Consider the following 12,075-nt stretch of genomic DNA (forward strand, 5'->3'; position numbering starts at 1 on the left):
TATTTATATCCATATGTCTGGTCCAATACATAAAACATAGTATCTTCATCATTTAACTGTTGAGAATTTTTGGCTATATAGTCTATCCCTCAGCAGTAACTTCTATAGCCTTCCTGAGAAGAATTTTTGTTCCAATATCCATAGAATAGATGAAAGAACTCCTCATCAAGCTGCTTAGGAAGCTCTTGTACCTGGTTTCCAGCCAACTAGTCTCCCCACTTTCAGTGCTAGCTGAAGTCAATTAGCTCAAGAGGAAAGAAACCACGGAATTCATGCCTACTCTTTACTTCCATTTGAACTGATCTTTACCATTAGGATAAGAACACCCAAGAAAAGTAAACAAACTTCCTGGCAGAGAGAAGAAAATGAAGGATGATGCAAAGGGGAGATGCTGCTAAGAAGTAAAGGAAGGAGGAGTATTGTCTTGGAAGGGGCACTACAGAATGAACACCAGACCAGGAGACAAGAGGCCTGGCTCCTAATCTGGCCTCTTCCATGAATGCCCTGTGTGATCCTGAAAAAATTCAATTCCTCCTGGATCCCGGTTTCCTCCTCTTGTAAAATAAAGGGGCTGGACTAGATAATCTCTGGGGTCCCTGCCAACTCTAATATTTTTATTAAATTAGAAATGGAAAAAGAAGTGTTTAAGGGATCATTCACATCAGGCCTTGACTCTGAGGAACTCCAAGGTAGAACACATTGACAAACAGGCTCTCTTAACTGATAGATCATCTCAATGCCCACTTCAGAGAAATAAAACAAAAACCTATGAAGACAACCTATTCCAAACACAGGACACCAGTAACACACAAATTCACTGAAAACCTAAATTCATTTAAACACTGGCCTTGGGCGCCTGGGTGGCTCAGTCGGTTAAGCGGCCGACTTCAGCTCAGGTCATGATCTCGCAGTCCATGAGTTCTAGCCCCGCGTCGGGCTCTGTGCTGACAGCTCAGAGCCTGAAGCCTGCTTCAGATTCTGTGTCTCCCTCTCTCTGACCCTCCCCTGTTCATGCTCTGTCCCTGTCTCAAAAATAAATAAACGTTAAAAAAGAAAATTTATAAACACTGGCCTTTTGCTGATATAAGTCACCTATCTCACTCATCAAAAGGGTATAGAGACAGGGACGCCTGGCTGGCTCAGTCAGTAGAGCATGCGACTCTCGATCTTAGGGTCATGAGTTTAAGCATCATGTTGGGTGTAGAATTTACTCAAAAAAAAAAAAAAAAAGTATAGAAACACATCATGAAAGCAAAACCCATTGCTTTGGCACACTCTGTGGTCAGAGAGCCAAGTAGCTTAATATTTAAAAAAGAAAACATTCCAGACAAAGGCTTCATTGACCTGGAATAGTGTACCGCAGATAATCACTCCAGTGGGAGATGGGAAAATGGATGAAGGGGGCTCTCCCCAATGCTACAGAGACCAACTTACCTGAGGTACTGAGGCTTCCTGATGTGAGTTTTCTCTGCCGGTTTTCCTGATAATGTAACAGGTGGGACCACAAGGCTGATTTCCCCTGGAACCAACACAAGGGAGAAGAAACTCCTGTCAGTTAAAAAAATTTTTCTCTAATATTTATTTATTTTTAAGAGAGAGAGAGAGAGAAAGAGAGTGCATGAGCGGGCGAGGGGCAAAGAGAGGGAGACATAGAATCCAAAGCAGGCTCCAGGCTCTGAGCTCTCAGCACAGAGCCCAACGTGGGGCTCGAACCCATGAACTGTGAGACCATGACCCGAACGAAGTTGGGTGCTGAACCGACTGAGCCACCCAGGTGCCCCGAAACTCCTGTCAGTTTAGATTTCAGAGACCAAGGCATCCATCCAGTGAACAGAGTCATAGATAAAACATATAGATATGGGCTTTTAGTAAAAAATATCGTACTATGTCTTATCTTGATGTACACCTAGTGCAACATATACAAATATATCCCCCTACTAAAATGCAGAGGAAATATAAAGAAGAATGGAAGGGAGAAAAGAGAAGTGGCCCACCACTTGAAACAGGAAGGAGGACATGGCCACATAGAATCTGTGAATGGGCCAGTTTATAAGAAAGAAAAAAGCAAATAACCTATCAACTTCTGAGTTGGTTAAAGGCCAGCTTGGGTAGAGCATGATGGTTTTTGTACATAGGAGCTAATACCCAGTCGATAAGATTCCATGACAACTCCTGAGTTTCCTTAAATATTTAAAGGCATTATTGTCTTTAGTGTAGGCTGAGGAGAAGCTGTCATGAAGATTTACTCTTGAAGGTAAAGTTGAAGAAGGCTGCAGGTACTTAACTACAGTCAGTGTAACAGAACCTTAGCATTTGGAAATGTAAGAGTTGCAGTTTAAACTAAGACATGTAGCAATTTGTCATTTTACCAAGGCACAGATTAGATTAGCATTTGCAAGCCTGATGTGAGGGAGCAATTTGCCTAGGTGGTGAGTGAGCCCAGCTGGCCATCCAGTAACTGTTTTGTCTTTTTCTAGCCATCCTGCAGTACACAGTGACCCTTGTATGTGACTTAAAGAAAAAACTTTATATCAGATTCATGGTAAATATTTCTATATAGCTGACATAATATAAATGTAGTATTATGTTTTAGTAGTAGGATTTATTATAATAATTTTATAAATGACTTTAGTTCTGTATTTTAAAGAATAGTAATAATAATAGAAGTTACCATGTCTTGAGGCTTGCTATAAACTAAGTACTACATTAAATGTTCAAAATATATTTTATTCAATGCTCTCAACAATACTACAAGATAGGTAGCTCTATCCTCATTTTCTTTAGACAAGGTCAAATTGGGGATCAAAGATTAAGTAACATGTAAAAGATCACAGAGCTAGTAAGCAGAGTGTTGGGATTCAAGCTTCAATCTATGTAATATCAGAGCCACTGCTATCAATAATGATGCTATACAGACTGTCTAAAAGAGATTTAACTTTTGAAGTTATACTTTCTGAAGAAAGTTTTATGCTCTCAAATGAATGCGAAGATTTTAAGGTCTCAAGATTTGTCCCTTGAGAATACTGAGTATTTATTTTGTTTCCATCCACCAACTTGATCTATCTTAGGAGAAAAAAGCAAGCATCTGAATGGAAGAAAAACCCTCATCTATAAATCAGCAAGTTGTTGACATAAACTTGCTTATGTTTGGATATCCTACAAGATTTAACCAGCTTTAAAAAAAAGAAAAGAAAAAAGATTTAGACAGCTTAAAACAAAACCGAATAATCATCATGGCATTTTTTTAAAAAACACAAGTTAAAACTAGAAACGACTATTTTTTTATTCATCAAAAAAACAAATATTTGGGGAAAAAATAATGTTTAACAACATCAGTGAGACTTACAACCCCTATACACTAACTGGTATATTAATACAATAAATATGAAAGACAATGCAAGAGCTTAAAATACTCACACTCTTTGATTTAATAATTCAACTTCTAGAAATCCATCCACTTATCCACCAAAACCATTAAAGTAGGCTCCTGAAAGGGACTTTGGCTTGTCACTTGTATCTCAGAATCTAGGAAGACCAGGAAGGCAGCCTCCCTTAACAGAATTGTGTGAATGTGACACACACTAAATATAGCTGGTCACCAGAGAGGCAATGATACTGAAGAGCCAAAGGCTAGAGCAACACCAGGCTGCCATGCCAGGAGGATGCCCTGGCTCACAGTGATTTTACTCATGAGGAGGGAGAGCAAAGGCAGGAGTGAGAGAGCAGCAGCTGGGCTGACGGGTCTTTCTAGTTCAGGAGACATGGATTATTCTTTTTCCTCTTTTGAAGAGGTTGATTGAGACTGCAAGGTTCAATTTAGCCTAACCACCCATTTGGGGTAGTTATATAGAGATAGCAAGATCTAAGTAGCACCAGATTCTCCAGGGATGTCATATATATGGAAGGTAGGAAACAACCCCTTCTCACTTACCCCAAGGGCAGCAGTTACAAAACCAGTATGAAAAACCAAACCTCACCTCTTATTGTCAGAAGAATATACTAGAGAAGGATACACATCTCCTTGAAAAATGTCACTGAAAGCCAAAGAGAGCTGTGAAGATAACAGAGCTTAAGAGGACTTGCTGAAGGCAGCCCTGCATGTAGACAGTTGTATGGCTAATAACAAAATTTAGAAAGCTAGCAGCAAAACCTGCTGTTTGGATTCTCTCTACTTTCTAAGTAGATAAAATAGGTAATTGATCAGTAAGGTGCCCTCAGAAGGGGGCAGTAAAATCACCTTCTGAGAGTAAATTTGGTCACTGCATGATCATGCATAATCTGCATGATGGAGACCAGGTAACCAGGTTATAGCTTTTGGATTAGGACATAACCAAAGAATGTCTCAGCAGGAGAGAAGCGCTCTACACACAAGCTAGCAAAGTAGAGGCCTAAGGAGGACATGCTGTAGAAACCCAACATAGATAGTCTTGGTCAATCCTCAGCTGAACATCCATGTGTCTTTGAGGGTATAAATGACCTGCCAAAAAAGCACATACCCTTGCTTCCCTCTGGTGACGCTGTTAGTGCTTTACTTCTAGCACTCCAAATGCAGACTTCAGAACAAAATGGGACCTCAACTGAAAAGTCCCCATTATTTTGAACTAGTTTCTCACTAAACAAGTAGCCCCTATCCATCCAAACTGAGAAGGGAATCAAATTGGCTCCAAAAGATATTCCTTATACTATGGGAATTTTTGCAGAATATGGCTACAAAGCCTCAGAGGACAGGTTTAGAACATGGTATGGTATTAGTTCTTAAACTGCAGAAGTCTCACTAATGCTCTAGAAATTTTTATGGCAAATATTAAAAAGTTTTGGTGGCATATGTTTTACCAAAAAGCTGAAGAGCTCAACTATAGTGCCAGGCTCGCTCAGCTTCAAGGAAATTGATAAAATGATTATTTATATTCTATTCATTTGTTATAAAGAAAAGTAAAGAAACAAATTCTTCATGTAGAACCTAGCATAATAGCTTTCATATGTTATATACCTACCACACGCCAGGTTATTTGTATTATATCTAATTATCATAACCCTCAAAGGTAGACTTGATTAACTCTGTAGTATTGATAAAAAAAAATGAAACTCAAAAATCACAAGTTACTGGAAGTCATCCAGTAGAGCTAAGATTCAAAAATCCCAGGCCTCCTGACTCCAAAGCCCATGGTGTTGCTATTATACTACAGGAATCTCAAAATTTTAGGAATTTGGTGATGCACAATTTTTAGCATTTAAAAAATTTTATAATCACATTATTGTTTATAATATTAAAAAATCAGAAATAATCTAAATGACCGGTAATAAAGGATTGATTCAAATATGGAAAATGTATACAGTGGATACAGTAACTAAAACTGAGATCTGAGAAGAGTAATGACCATAAACATTTACAAAGCACCTCCCACATTCCAGGCTCTGAGTTCAGTGCTTCACATGAACTATCTTAAATCCTCACAAGAATCCTATGGAGGTGGGTACTTTAAAAATTCCATCATATATAGGAAGAAACAGAAGCCTGGAAAAGCTACATATCTTGATCAGTCTTATAAAGTTATTAACTGGGAATCAAACCCATGTCTATCTGAGTCCTAGTTTGAACTCTTAAACATTACAGTATCACCTAAAAATTAGATAAGGACACAGAAAAAATATTCTGAGGTTAAAAAAAGAAAAAGCAAGTTACAAAACATTATGTACAGTATGATCCCATCTAGATTTTTGTAAAAACAGTTTTACTGAGACATAATTCACGTTACCGTAAAATTCACACGTATAAAGTTATACAATTTTCTGTAAAAAAAAAAAAAAAATCCAGTTTTTAGTACATTCACAGAGTTGTGCAACCATCACCACTACCTAATTTTAGAACAGTGTCATCACCCAAAAAGAATTATCAGTCACTCCCTATTCCTCCTTCCCTCCTGCCTCTGACATCTCCTAATCTACTTTCTGACTACGAATTTGTCTATTCTGGACATTTTACATAAACAGGATCATACAATATGTGGTCTTTTGTGACTGGCTTCTTTCACTTAGTATGTTGAACCATCTATCATCCTTCATTCCTTTTACTACTGAATTAAATTCCATTGTACAGACATACCACATTTAGTGTATCTATTCATCAACTGATGGACATTTGAATTGTTCTACTTCTGGTCTATTAGGAATAAGGCTGCTATGAACATTTGAGTACATGTTTTTATATGGACGTCATATTTCCATTTCTCTTGAGTACACAGCTAGAAGTGAACTTGCTGTGTCATATGATAACACCATGTTTAACATTTTGAGGAACTGCCAGACTATGTTCCAAAGTGGCTGCACCATTCTACATTCCCACCAGCAATGTGTGAAGGTTCTAATTTGTCCACATCCTTACTAAACTTGTTTTGTCTGTCTTTTTTTAGTTATCCTAGCGGATGTGAAAAGGTATCTCACTGTAGTTGAATTTTTAAATATACACTGTATATGGGTATATGTGCATAGAAAAATGTCTTGAAGAACAGATGTAGTAAACTGTCTCTATAGCCATAACAATGACAACTCCAGAAGGGCAGAGATCTTGGTCTGTTTTGTTCACTTAGGTATCTCAAGTGCCTACAACAGTGCCGGACACTGTTGGCTCTCAAAAAAATAGTTGCAACATACTTACATATATTTTCTAATTTATCCATATTAAAACTGCTTTTGAAAAGATTTCAAGTTCTTTTCAAATTTAAAAATGTATAAAAATAAAAGTTGTCCATCTTAACCAAATATTCATTGTAGAGTATTCTGAAATAAGGAAATTCTCTGGTATTCAGCAGTAAAAATCAAACTTAGTGTCATTCAGTCCTTTCTCAAATCTTTAGATAGTTAAGCTATCTGCATATAAAAGAAATGTTAATGACAGACCTTTTTCCACTGGGAATGTACAGTGAAGGACCTTTAGAGGACATCTGGTACTTAGGAGCTCCAAGTTCTCTCTTTTGTGTTCCATTTCCAGACTAGGGCCAGATGCCAAAAAGGATCTATCAATTTGGCCTTCAGCTCTATTCACAAAAAGGAAGATGCCACTCTAAAAATGTCTTCACAAACACACAGGTTTATGAAGCAAATTAAAAAAAAAAAATAGCTTGGATCATATTTATTTACTTATTAGTTTGTTTAGCTATTTCAAGTCTCACTCCACCATGCCATGCACCATTCTTCAAAGCCAGCCAGCTGGAGAAGTATGGGAAAGTTAGTAAGTGAAAACAGACAGTTTGCTCAGCAGGGAGAGTCTACACATTCCTTACCTGCTTTACTTGTAGCCCATGACTCCAGATCCTCTCCAGGAGGTCACAAAGGCTGGCAATCAAGGTGTTCTCCTCCACCCCTGTGATGTTCACCTCCCCGTGCCCTAGCTCCACAGCCTCTCGGCCCATTTTCTCCACCAGCATCCTCTTGGTCTACAAGGAATCAGTCAGCAGGATTAGATAACCCAGTGAGCAGGATCATATGCAACTAGAGAGGGTTGTGGCCACCTGCACAGCACATCTGCTGGGCTGGGAAGGACAAGATGAACAAGACCAAGAGACACAGTACATTTATTCTCCACCATGTACATCAGGTTATGGTACATTCTTTAAAAGTTTAGTTATAGGGGCACCTGGGTAGCTCAGTTGGTTAAGCATCCAACTCCTGATTTTGACTCAGGTCATGATCTCACAGTTCAGGAGATCGAGCGCCAGGTTGGGCTCTGCACTGACAGCACAGATCCTGCTTAGGATTCTCTCTTCCTCTCACAGTAAATAAATATATATATTTTTAAAGTTTAGTTTCAAAGATAAGAAAACAGCAATCACTGTATGATCCTGGGCCTACTTCTTCTTTCTGTGATGTCCTCACTCTGGATTAAGTTTTTTCATTTATGAACTGAAAAAAGTTAAATAAAATTGGTCATGCTCACTTCTGAGATTCTCTGATTCTCATTGTTTAACTGATCTTACCAAACAAACCTTCAAGTATTTAATGCTAGAAATACATCTGAAGTACCTGTCAAAGGGATCAAAAATTAAGGACAAATGATTTACTTTTAAGTAAAATTTCCAAATGCTTATTATAAAAAAAACAAAAAACACACACTGTGTAATGATCATTGCAACCTTTATTACTGTGTACCAGGCACTGTATTAAGCACTACAACTCTATGAGTAAGTATTATTATTGTTCCCAATTTACTAATAAGGAAACTGAGGTCAGAGAACTTAAGGAACTTGCCAAAATCACACAGCAAAGAAAGAGAAGATCTGGCCTCTGAATCTAACTCCGCATGAATACTGAGTTCAAGTCCTTAACTAACACTTATTTAGTTATGTTATAAATTTGTGACATACAAAAATCTAAAGAACAGGAAGAAAATCACCCCTAATTCTGCCTTTCAGAAGCAACAATTCTTAATACTTTGGCATATTTCTTTCCAGTGTTATTTTTAATACTTTTTCTGTAAAATATATCTCATATACCTGTATTATGTGTGTATATGTATGCATGTGTATGTGTGTTATATATCACACACTATTACAACCATCACCCAAATTAAGAAATGAAACACTGCCCATCCATATCTTTGAAGCGTTCCATGTGTCCTCTCTCATCACCTTCCCACTCTGGAAGTGCCTACTATCCTGACCTACACAACAGAACTATACAGAAAAGCAAAGAAATGCTTATCACCTATATTTGCATTGCTAAACAATGTAGTTTAGTTTTGCCTATATGTTTTCTTTTGTGATCTGCTTTTTCATTAAACTTTGTTTGTAAAATTCACACGCATTGCTGGGTATAGCTGTTGTCCATTTCCATCACTGTGTAGCATTCCAACATATGAATATACTCACAATTTATTTATTAATTCTCTTACTGATTAGCATTTGGATTGTTTCCTGTTTGGGGATACTACAAAGAATGTTGTAAACTACTTGTACATACCTCCTGGGTTACACTGTTCTCTAGGGAAAAGATCTAGGAGAAGAATACTAGATAATGTTACACCGTTTTCCAAAGTGGTCACACTAATTTATACGTCCAACAGTATGAGAACTCCTGTTGCTCCACATGCTAACCAACATTTGGCACTGCTAGACGAATTATGTACATTTTTCTCTGCATGTTAACATCTCTGAAATTGGGATGTATTTCATAGTCATTGTGGACCAGACAGTGGACATAAGAAAGGTGTCACTGGCTAGGCAGGCACCTCAAAACTTGAGAATAAATGTCCTCAACTTGGAAAACAAAACTCAGAGACAAGAGAAAAGGCTTCTTTCAAGAAAGGCAGCATCACCTATGCTCTTAATAGCAGAGAAGACAACATTGTATGGAAAATAATGGATACCAATGGCTCAGAGTGAGCTGATAGAAGCTGTTTTTTTAAATACCTGAATTCAAAATATCAGTACTGATATATCCATCTAATTTGTGACTGTAATAATGTCTTCTGTAAAAGAAAGTATATTTGATTTCATTCTATAAATGACCACCATTAACAAACTGAAGATGCAGGAAAATCTTTTTTCTACTGATGAATAAACAAGATGTAGTAGAGACAAAGCTAGTTGAATTGTCCTAAAAAGTATGGGACACCGACTTGGTTGAAAGGCTATTTTTATTAGAAACTACATTCATAACTAAAACATTAAAAACAAAGAATGATTATATTTTAATCCAACAATCCTTCTTCTGGGTATATATCCAAAAGAACTGAAATCAGAATCTCAAAGAGGTATCTGTACCTTATGATCATTGCCACATTATTCACAATAGCCAAGATATGGAAACAATTCAAGTGCTCAAGAACGAAATCCTGCCATTTGCAGCAACCTGGATGAACCAGGAAGACATTATGCTAAGTGAAACAGGTCAGTCACAAAAAGACAAATACTACGTGATTCTACTCATATGAGGTATCTAAAATAGTCAAACTCACAGAAGCAAACAGAATGGTGGTTGCCAGAGGGGGAAAAGGGGGAAATAGGGAATTGTTGTTCTGTAGGTATAAAATTTCAGTATATGAGATGAGTAAATTTTAGAGGTCTGCTGCACAACATAGCATCTATTATTTTTTTTGATTCCAGTATAGTTAACAGTATTATATTAATTTCAGGTGTGTAGTATAGTGATTCAACAATTCTACACATTACTCAGTGCTTGCTCATCATGGTAAGTATACTCTTAATTCACTTCACCTGTTTCACCTGTTCCCACCACCCACCTTCCCTCTGGTAACCACCAGTTTGTTCTCCATAGTTATGAGTCTGTTTTTTGGTTTGTCTTTTTTCTTTGTTCGTTTCTTTCTTAAGTTCAACATATGAGTGAAATCATACGGTATTTGTCCTTCTCTGACTTCTTTCACTTAGCATTATACCCTCTAGATCCATTCATGTTATTGCAAATGGCAAGATTTCATTCTTTTTTATGGCTGAGTAATATAGTAATATTCTAGTGTGTGTGTGTGTGTGTGTGTGTGTGTGTGTGTGTGTGTGTATACCATTTCCTTATCCATTCATCTATTAATGAACCTTTGGGCTGCTTCCATAATTTGGCTATTGTAAATAATGCAGCTATGAACATAAAGGTACATAGATCTTTTCAAATGAGTATGTTTTGAGTAAATACCCAGTAGTACAATTGCTGGATTATAGGGTAATTCTATTTTTAATTTTTTGAGGAACTTCCGTACTGTTTTCCACAGTGGCTGCACCAGTTTCCATTCCCACCAAGAGGGCATGAGGGTTCCTTTTTTTCCACATCCTTGTCAACACTTGGGTGTTTCTTGAGTTTTTTATTTTAGCCATTCTAACAGGTATGAGGTGATATCTCATTGTGGTTTTGATTTGTATTTCCCTGATGATGAGTGATGTTGAGCATCTTTTCATATGTCTGTTGGCCATCTGTATGTTTTCTTTGGAAAAATGTCTGTTTATGCCTTCTGCCCATTTTTAATTGAATTATTTGTGTTATTGGTGTTGAGTTGTATATGTTCTTTACATATTCTAGCCCTGTATCAGATGTCATTTGCAAATTATCTTCTCCCATTCAGTATGTTGTTACCTTTCAGTTTTGTTAACTGTTTCCTTTATTGTACAGAAGATTTTTATTTTGATGTAGTCCCAATAGTATTTTTGCTTTTGTTTCCCTTGCTTCAAGAAATATATCTAGAAAGATGTTGCTATGGCCAATGCCAGAGAAATTTCTGCCTGTGCTCTCTTTCAGTTTTATGGTTTCAGGTTTCACATTTTGATACTTAATCCATTTTGAGTTTATTTTTGTGTATAGTGTAAGAAAGTAGTCTAGTTTCATTCTTTTGCATATAGCTGTCCAATTTTCCCAATAGCATTTGTTGAAGAGACTTTTTCCCATTCCATATTCATGCCTCCTTTGTCAAAGATTAGTTGACCATATAGTCATGGGTTTATTTCTGGGCTCTCTATTCTGTTCCATTTACCTATGTGTCTATTTTTTTTTTTAACACAGTACCTATTATTAACAATAGATTATTGGGCACTTCACAATATGTTAAGAGACAGATCTCATGTTAAGTATACTTACCCACAGAAACAAACAAAAACCAAAAAAATAACACAAGGAAATTTTTGGAAATGATAGATACGTTTAGCATCTTGACTGTGGTTGATATTATCATGGGTGTATACGTATGTCCAAACTTGTCAAAATGTATACATTAAAATATGTGTGTAATTTTTTTGTGTATCAAGTATACCTCAAAAAAACCTTTAAAAAATTACTGTCTGTAGAATTGAGAAAAATATCCCAACAACACACTTTGGCCTGGCACACAGTAGGCACTCAGTAAATTCTTGTATCTAAATAATGAGACCACTTCTATCAAATTAAAACAGAGAGGCAAAAACATTTTCATGTGTGTAAGACTAATCTGTTGAAGACAATTCAACTATAAGGATTTTATATAAATAGTATAAGATGTCTAAAATTGAAAACTATATCTATCTTTCAGTTTTAAAAAATATATGTTAATATCAAGCAAAGTGTGCTTGCTCTCTATTAATGGTATATTTATTTAAAGCAAAT

General features: G+C 36.7%; 1 protein-coding gene across 2 annotated transcripts in view; it reads right to left on the bottom strand.

Moving 5' to 3' along the window:
* Positions 1 to 12,075, bottom strand: part of DENND5A (DENN domain containing 5A) — a 118,659-nt gene that overhangs the window by 13,865 nt on the left and 92,719 nt on the right. For both annotated transcript variants that reach the window (XM_047070056.1, XM_047070057.1), the window contains 2 exons: positions 7,281 to 7,433; positions 1,435 to 1,519 (listed from right to left, as the gene is read on the bottom strand). In XM_047070056.1, the coding sequence (XP_046926012.1) occupies positions 1,435 to 1,519; positions 7,281 to 7,433 (238 nt within the window). The remainder of the gene's footprint in view (positions 1 to 1,434; positions 1,520 to 7,280; positions 7,434 to 12,075) is intronic.

Source organism: Lynx rufus, unplaced genomic scaffold (assembly GCF_022079265.1).
Source record: "Lynx rufus isolate CCGP_SWC_20201006 ecotype Redwood Valley unplaced genomic scaffold, mLynRuf1.p SCAF_9, whole genome shotgun sequence".
Lineage (NCBI taxonomy): Eukaryota > Metazoa > Chordata > Mammalia > Carnivora > Felidae > Lynx > Lynx rufus.